Below are 9,540 nucleotides of genomic sequence, written 5' to 3'. Positions count from 1 at the left end.
TAGGAAATATGAAAAGAAAATAGGGTAGGCAAGCACTTACCCACGGTTTCAGTTCAGCAACAATTTTTATCGTGTACCCGGTTGACCGCCATTCCACTTCAACTATCGAACTAAAATCAAAATACGCTTAAAAAATCTCAAATTTGGTGTTCCTGGAATATACCTGGAATACGGCGTCTCTGGTAGCAAGTGCAACAATATCAGCACACGACACAACGCCGGGGCATGCACTTTCAAGCTTGGCTTTTGCTTCATCGATTATCTCAAATCCTCTCACAGTTAGGTTGGGGCCTGCTTCTTTCTCTAATACGTTATTGCCCACGCTATCAATCAGAATTGATCCATCGCAGCCCTTCAACAACATATATATTTATTAATTCCACGCCATTCAATTTATATTTATAAATCCTGAATTTAAAGGAGACTATGATTTCCAGAGAAGTGCACGCTTACCTTTACGAAACAGTCATGAAAATGCATGCGCAGGAGGGCAGTAGGAAGAGATTTGTCGGTAGCAAAGTGACTTGTGATTACTCCGCGCACAATCGATTCTACTTGCGAAGGCAAGAGCTGCAGACTGCGATGGATAAACTACCTGCGTCCCGATCTGAAGCGTGGAAGCTTCACAGAAGAAGAAGACGAGCTCATCATCAAACTCCACTCCTTCGTTGGCAACAAGTATGTCATTTTATCTCCGCTGTTGCTGCAATGGATTTCCTTTTAAAGCTGGATCTGTCATGAAAATCTCACTTTTGAAGTCTCAGTTACTGATTGAAGTGATTTCTAATCAGTCTGTGAAACTGTGCAGGTGGTCTTTAATTGCAGGGAGATTGCCCGGACGGACGGACAACGAGATAAAGAACTACTGGAACACACACATCAAAAGAAAATTGCTGAGCAAGGGACTCGACCCCCAGACCCATCGTCCACTCGGCCAGCCAAACAATACCCCCGTCACTCGGCCTGTTCCCGAGCACGAAATTCCGGCTTATGGTAGAATCCAACCTGCAGGCTGTTTTGCGCCAATGCAGGTCCTAAAAACGCCAGAAGCAACAGAGAATTCACGATTCTGAATGCCATTATAATTAAATGCTTCAGCGTCATTGTAGTGCTGAAGAATATCTCCTCTCTTTCTTACGATGAACACCAATAGTGAGAGCCATCAAGTTTGGAACTGTACTCCAAGTTCCCAAAGCCTAAACTCCAACGAAACGCTTTGAGCTTCCAACCGGCTCTGTGGTCAATGGATTTATCTCACTGAATCTGGCATTATCTCGGCTTTATCTTCGCAGGTCTGTAGCAAGCGCTGTAACAGACTCATTCTTAGCTCATTCTGCAACTAAACAAGCCACTAGCTTTGAAAGTCGACATAACATTTCCAGAGGGTGCACCTGTTCAACATGCAAGCCCATGCAAGCCGTCGTGCCAATCGACTCGTCGCGTTTAGGAGAGGAACATTAGAGCGGCATACCAGAAATAGCATGCATGCAAGACACGTATATCATGCATGTTAATCTTGAACGTCACTTGTCCATTTGAAAAAAGGGATTTATTTAGTGTTGTATATAATTTTGTTTTATTTTTTTGAGTGATAAATAAATAGCGAATATAAATTAATTAAGATGAACAATTTTCAAATAAATATTATTTTAGTGTAATTAATCTAATTTATTTAAAAATTACAAATTTGAGCTCAATTAATCAAAATTTATTTTAAAAATACAAATTTGAGCTCAATTTTAATGTCTAACTATCGAACTAAAATCAAAATACGCTTAAAAAATCTCAAATTTGGTGTCCCTAGAATATACCAGGAATACAGCGTCTCTAGTAGCAAGTGCAACAATATCAGCACACGACACAACGCCGGGGCATGCACTTTCAAGCTTGGCTTTTGCTTCATCGATTATCTCAAATCCTCTCACAGTTAGGTTGGGGCCTGCTTCTTTCTCTGATACGTTATTGCCCACGCTATCAATCAGAATTGATCCATCGCAGCCCTTCAACAACATATATATTTATTAATTCCACACCATTCAATTTATATTTATAAATCTTGAATTTAAAGGAGACTATGATTTCCAGAGAAGTGCACGCTTACCTTTACGAAACAGTCATGAAAATGCATGCGCAGGAGGGCAGCAGGAAGAGATTTGTCGGTAGCAAAGTGACTTGTGATTACTCCGCGCACAATCGATTCTGCTTGCTTAATCGTTGTTTCAAAGACACCTTCAAATGATTGCATGTTTAGACAAGTGGAAAACATGCGGTCTTAACCTGGCACAACCACGATTACACACATATATCTTGGAAAGTTGCTAAAATTCATTACATGTTAGCCCCACCTGTGTCTTTTCCAACTCGGTATATGCTGCTTTGGTGGCACCCGTGTCTTTTCCAACTCGGTATATGCTGCGTTGGTGGCAGGGACTTGCTGCCTTCCTTGTTGATAGCTATGTTTTTAGATGATTTTTGAAGTGTTTAAAAAAAATATTAAAAAATCAAATTAAAGAAAATATTTTGAAAATATAAAATTTAATGAAAAAAATAATTGAAAATACAAAAATAAAAAATAAAAATGAAACCCATAGAAAATATATATAAGAAAAATAAAAACAAATTAAAAAAAATAAAAAAAATAAAGTAAAATCTATAATTTAATGGTAAAATTAGAGCACTCCAGCCAGCTTAAGCTTGGACTAAATGAAATCCATAGAAAATATATATAAAAAAAAAAACAAATTAAAAAAAATAAAAAATTAAGTAAAATCTATAATTTAATGGTAAAATTAGAACACTCCAGCAAGCTTAAGCTGGGACTAATGGTGAATGGTTAGATGAATGGTAAATGGGTAAATTAATAAGTCATTGGTTCATTTTTTCCATAACTATTAGAATTAAAATATATATAAAAGTTATAATATGAATTACATGTGTATAATAAATAAATAATATAATAACAAACTAATAATAATAATATAATGAGATATAGATTGATTTTAAAAGTTTATCTAAAATTAGGAGGAAAGATTGAAAATAGGGATGAAAATTTATTGAGAGATTCATAAAAGGATTTGAAGAGATAATAAAAGATTATAAAAGATATTATGGAAATAGTTGAAGAACTATCTATAATTATATAAAACAAATACTTTGTAATTATATAAAAGAAAATAATTAAGCAATGTAGAATCGATGGATTGATAAAATTTAATTTGGTAAGTCTTCTCTCTATTGGTACTGTCTCACTTTGACTTCGTCGAATTCATGGTATCCAACACAGAATTCAACATCTCCGTCCAATCGATGGAATCCAATGAAGATTACGTTGAATTCTGTAATTACTAGGGTCAAATGGAACAGCTAAAATTATTAGACTTGTTGATTACTGTCTGTCTTTTTCATTCACGCGACTACATAAGCAATCTATTTAAATCATTTCGCAGAAATTTCAAGTTTCCTGATAATATTAAATGAAGATTCACTGACTAAATGAAAAGCCGAATCAGTGTAATTTCCAGGGGATTTTCTTGCAATCCGAAACACTCGTGAATTGAGTAATTCGGATCACAATCGCAGCTTCTTGTTCGCTAGAAAAATAAATATCTGTGGTGCCATTCACAACCACATGGCTTGTCGACAGACGCTCAGAATGTAAAAATAAAAATATGATTGAATTTAGGCTTAGCTCGCATCGGTACATTCGGCTATAAGTACAAAGTAGCCAAGAATTCAATTCTGGATTAATGATCTTTCCTCAGGGAATTCATTCCATCCGTCAATTCAGGTTTCATATAGACTATCAAATTCATTAAGTTCTGTCGGACTCTGTCTTGATTCTTACATTCAATCAACGAGCTTCTTTTTGCTTAGTAATGGCCGAACTGACGAAATTCTGTAGCTGTCGGGGGGTTTCTTTCGAAATCAATACGAATAAGAACAACTTTGTTTCTGATTCTACAAATGAAGATGTTAACTCGGCCACAGCCGCCGCTCCTCCTGCCCGGGCTTGGTACTCCTGGCGCCGTCAGTCGACGCTTTCTGTTTCAAAATTGGCTCCTGTACTATCATCCCGCTTCAATTCAGAAAGAACCTACAGCCGTTCCAGCAGCCATTTCTGTGATATAGATGAGAGTGACGAGGAGGAAGAGGACAAGGAATATGAAGATCTCCATGACATAGAGGACCCGGTAGAACTATCCAGACCTGCGAGTGGCTTGAAGAGCACCAGCTTGAGTCGGTCCATGAAAGCGGCAGTAGCAAAACCTGGGTCGAAGGAATCGCGGCTGTCAGTGATATTATTAGATCAAGGCCTCTTCACTGTCTATAAGCGCCTCTTCTCTCTGTGCTTCGCTGTGAACTTACTTGGATTGGTTGCGGCAATTACAGGCTACTTCCCCTACGCTGAAGAGAAAGCTGCTCTTTTCTCCATTGGGAACATTCTCGCCTCGGTGCTCTGCCGAAGCGAGGCTTTTCTTCGATGCGTCTTCTGGATCACGGTGAAGCTGCTAGGCAGGTGGTCATGGGTTCCACTGCCGGTAAAGACCGCCGCTAACTCGTTTCTCCAGAGCGTGGGAGGAATTCACAGCGGATGCGGGGTTTCGTCGATATTGTGGCTCATTTACTCCTTGCACCAAACACTCTCCCACCGTGAGAGCAGTTCCGATGAAATTATAGGAGTCGCAAGCGCCATCCTGGGATTCCTTATCATAAGCTCACTCGCAGCATTTCCTGTAGTGCGTCACCTGCATCACAATGTCTTCGAAAACTTTCACCGCTTTGCCGGCTGGGCTGCGCTTGCTTTGCTCTGGGCCTTCGTTATCCTCACTGCAAGCTACAATCCAGTCGACAAATCCTATGACGTTCGCGGTTCGAGTCTTGTGAAGAAGCAGGAATTCTGGTTCACTGTAGTCATAACGTTGGCTATAATCTTCCCATGGTTGTTCGTGAGAAGAGTTCCGGTGAAAGTGTCGGCACCTTCGAATCACGCGAGCCTAATCAAGTTCCAAGGCGGAATAGAATCAGGCATCCTGGGCAGAATCAGCCGATCGCCTCTGTCGGAATGGCACGCGTTTGGGATTATATCGGACGGGAAGGAGGAGCACATGATGTTGGCCGGGGCCGTTGGGGACTTCACCCGACGACTCGTATCGGAGCCTCCCACACACTTGTGGGTCCGTAGCCTGCACTTCGCAGGGTTGCCTTATCTGATAAACATGTATAAAAGGGTGGTGGTAGTGGCAACGGGTTCGGGAATCTGCGTCTTCCTCTCCTTTATGCTGCAGCCTTGCCCTGCCGATGTATATGTCATCTGGGTGGCGAAAGGGATTGAAGAGAATTTCGGGGAGGAGATTGTGAGAAAGATAAAGAGTTACCCTGCGGAGAAGATGGTGATCCACGACACAGCTGTGTTTGGTCGGCCAAACGTTTCGGAGATGACAGTGGAAGCAGTGCGAAGGTGGGGAGCCGAAGTGGTGATCGTGACGAGCAATCCGAGCGGAAGCAGGGATGTGGTCAACGGATGCAAAGCTGTGGGCATTCCGGCGTTTGGGCCAATTTGGGACTCTTGAAGTTCGTTCGACGTTGAACGTTTGTTTGGGCAACTTTAGTCAAAAGTTGCAGAATTACTATGTCATTCAATTCAACGCGAAGCAAGTAGGAAAGATTAGGCACCCCTGCCACAGTATCTATATCATAGTCCTCCGGAAAATAAATAAACAGTACGTAAAACGTACCTCGCAAACACTTTTTCATGAGACGTTAGTAAGATTGGTGTTTTGCAAACTCTTTTTCCTAAGACGTTCCAATTTAAGACAGATAGGTGTTTTGATTTCCATGAATTAATGTTTATCTAGGTTTATTAGCTATTTAATTTCTATGCACTACTTGAGAATTCAAATGTATTTAAATGGTTTTATTTTATTTTTAAACTTGTTGTTGTGTCCATGCATGAACCTCAGCATAAGACTTCGGTAGCTCATAGGGAAATGATACCACTCCATCAAAATCTATAAGGTGATTGAGGCTACTCCGAGCATTACCTTGAAATGCATTTAAATCAATTTAAGGTTTGTTGTTTCCACCCAAGCTCATCATAAGATTTTGGTAGCTTTTTATCTTTTTCAATTTTATTCTAGGTTTGGAAAAATATATTTTTAGTTTTTAATAAGGAGCACATTTCATAAAATAAAAATTGTACATAGTATTTAGAATAAAATTCTAGATATATTTTAGAGCTTGAACTTATCTTAAAACTTAACTAAAATCTATTTGAATAAGATCAAACATAGTAAAGAACAAAATAGATAATAGTAGACACTTCAAAGATAGAAATTAAAGCAATATCTAATAGCAGAGTTTCCTTGGATAACACATCTGCCATGGTATTATTTTCCTTGTGTGTATGAAGAACTTGCATATCATCATATTGCTCTTGTAGCTAGCATATTTTCCTTTACCGTGATTCTAAATGAAGGACCCATAAGTCAACTCTTTCATTGAACCAATCCACAAGTTCTACCTATATCCCTTCATGAATATTAGTAGCTACTGCCATAGCCCTGATCTTAGAAGCACAGGATGGGTGGGATGGATCGCTGGGTCACCTGGCTTTCACCCACCCCCATGATGTCCTCCCAGCTTACCGTGTAATAATAATCATCATTCATGCACTTGTGCTCTTTCATTATCACTCGTGTTAGAGATGTTTCGGAGCAAAAATAGAAGAGATTTCAATTTACTTATTGGGTGGCCCCTCTCAAATAAGTCAAAAAAAGGGCCCCTACCGGTCCTCTCCTTATCAGTCGAGCCCCTACCGGTCCTCTCCCTTTGGTCGAGCTCGCTTACGCACCTCCGAAAAAGGACTATAAAATGCATGTTTTTTGCGGAGATGTTTTCGGGGATAATATAGGGGGAATTTGCTCCGAAAAAATGGATGAAAATAGATCTTTTTGCGGAGATGTTTGCGGGGCGCTCAACTGCTGTTTCTTCGTTATATATGTAATTACGTTAAGAAGCAACCAAAATGAATAATTACGTTAATAAGAATGAAGACATCCCGCCTGTACTTTGAAGGAATCTTTCATTTTGTCGATTAGATTTGAAACCAACCAATAATTCAATAATTACATATATAATGAATGACCAATATAAGTACGCCTATAAATGTGATGCAAAAATATATATATGTCGTAATTACGTATATAATAAAGCGTAATCACATATCGAAATAATATGCGACTGGAATGCGCTTTTAGATCTTTTCTTTTTGATCTTATCACGAAGCCGGGATCAGGCCTTTATATACGTCATTTAGACATATCACCTTTAGATTGAGATATTTCATCTCGGGTCGGGCCGCTCCGCGCCTTATTTATCTTCTTTAGGAAGCAGTACCTCTTTTAGATTATGCCGTGGACGGCGCAGAGCAGAGCATTCACCTGCGTGGGGCACCCGCACTTGCTGCTTAAATATTCTTATTTCGGTATTGCTTCAAGGGCTTCAACATAGAAAGAGCATTGGTCACGGGCTGGACTTACATGCTTGATGAATCTTCATAGACGGAGGGGGTAGGCAGGCACTATTCATATTCTTGTTGGGGTGGGGAGACGAGCTTACAGATATGATTGATGAATGAAAACAACCAGCCAGCATTACTAGGCTAGGAGCTTATGGAAGTGGCACAGGAACCACCCTTGGATCGTATGCGCGGAAACTACTTGTTTCATTGTCTAGTATTTCTTATCATGCTTTTATGGGATGGCATGGGTCGGCTTAGGCCTGAATCATTTCATTATTTTGAGATAACCTATTGCTACCCACCTTTCTATTGAACTTGAACTGTCTCACATTGGTGGGGTGGACGGGCCATATAGCTTGACCGGCTTCCGCAGCGCTTGCTTACATATTCCTTACTTCGGAGGGGACCACTATGACTATGAACTTGACCTTGCCTTACCTTTATGACTTTTGAATCCCCATACAATTTCAAAACACAATCCTCATGGCACACCACATAGCAAGGAGTTCAACTGTAAAATGTGTGTCTTGGCCAATACCTAGTTTTCATTTAATCATCAGATTATGGGAGAAGAAAATGACTATACCCACACCACAAACATCCCTTTGACTAGCTAGATCAAAGAAACCTCATACTATACACTACCTCATACTATACCCTATAACAGTAGCAATTTCACATATTTTATTAACTTATCTTCTTCCATTTTAGTAGTAAGGCTATTTTGCATTATGTTCTATAACTTTATAGAAAACCACAAAATCTTCAAACAAACAATAGACCTAGCCAAATTCCCCACAATATAAAACTTTGGTAACTTTAATTTGAAATGTATTTAAACTGTTTTTATATTTAAAGTTTGTTGTTTTCCCCAAACCTCATTGTAAGACTTTGGTAGTTTATTTGGAAATGATACCATCCCATGAATTACTCTAATCTATTCTATTATTTATTAATATTTATATTGAATTATTTACATTATTATTATTATTATTTTTAATTATTTTATTTTTAAATTTGGAAAACTATATATCTATTGATTTATTTTATTATTATTTTTAATTGCTCACTCTCCAGTCTAGTAGGGTAGAGATGTTGTAATGTAATGTTTAACATTTTGACTAAGTCAAATTGCATAAAAATAAAATAATACAATGCGATGTAAACATTTTTACTTGAAAAAAACAATATTAAAAAAATGACCTGTTGTATTTATAACCCGTGGTATTCATGTGCAATATAACATATTTAAAGCGGAAATTAAACGAGTTTAGATCCATCTTAACTCTGGATCTACCAAGTGCTAAGAGGGATCAAATCTCTTGAAATACAAACCCGATCCAAGTGTTGAGAGGGATCAAATCTCTTGAGATGCAAACCTCTTTTAGAGTGAAAAAAAATTTGATCCTTCGAGTCGTTTAATAGATCTAGAGTTAAGATAGATCTAGGCTAGTTATAAATAATATAAAATAAATTTGTATTGATTAACTTTTTAATTTTAATTTACAAAAAATGAAATAAAATATTTTTTTAATATTTTCTATTAAAATTATGATGATGATGATGGTTAATAACAACTAAGACCAAACTTTGGTCTATCGGAACTAAAGAAACGAATTATTTAGTTTGATTTAAGATTTTATTCCTATCCTCAAAAAGCTTGGAAAGAAGCCTCCCGGGCTCACTATAATTTTGACATCGTAAAAGGCTAAGAAGGTCAGTATTGCAACAAAGATTTTGAAACTGAAATCTAATGTGGTTGTACGCGGGGCACTCTAAGAGGAAGTGATTTTCATCCTCAATGTTCGTATTCTCACAGCGATGGCAGAACCTTTCCATCCATGGTGTTTTAGGAACTGCCCAACGACCCGTTTCACTATGGAGCTCATGAGAGTTCGTTCTAATCTTGGCTGTATTAATTTTCTTCTTTGAGCTAGTTAAAACAGAGAGATACTTTTGATCTTCTAGGGTGGAGTTGATGACCTCCTTATAATATCTTAATTTTCTTTTAGCTGCTAAAT

General features: G+C 38.3%; 1 protein-coding gene and 1 pseudogene across 1 annotated transcript; one reads left to right on the top strand and one right to left on the bottom strand.

The window, feature by feature from the left end:
- Positions 1–1,249: 1,249 nt before the first annotated feature.
- Positions 1,250–2,245, bottom strand: LOC149162663 (peroxidase 28 pseudogene; annotated as a pseudogene).
- Positions 2,246–3,875: 1,630 nt separating this feature from the next.
- On the top strand, positions 3,876–5,570 carry LOC149162662 (adenylate-forming reductase 03009-like). Its single transcript, XM_089435258.1, has one exon. The coding sequence runs from the start codon at positions 3,876–3,878 to the stop codon at positions 5,568–5,570; it is 1,695 nt and encodes a 564-aa protein (XP_089291384.1).
- Positions 5,571–9,540: the final 3,970 nt, after the last annotated feature.

This window comes from Pinus tabuliformis, chromosome 5_2 (genome assembly GCF_031772625.1).
Source record: "Pinus tabuliformis cultivar Carrire ecotype Pingquan chromosome 5_2, CPIR1, whole genome shotgun sequence".
NCBI classification, from domain to species: domain Eukaryota; kingdom Viridiplantae; phylum Streptophyta; class Pinopsida; order Pinales; family Pinaceae; genus Pinus; species Pinus tabuliformis.
Note: the sequence above shows the minus strand (reverse complement) of the source record. Positions and strands in the feature narration are given on the sequence as shown.

What these genes read in the sequence shown, in the direction of transcription:
- LOC149162662 (XM_089435258.1), top strand. Translation starts at nt 3,876, where the DNA reads ATGGCCGAACTGACGAAATTCTGTAGCTGTCGGGGGGTTTCTTTCGAA.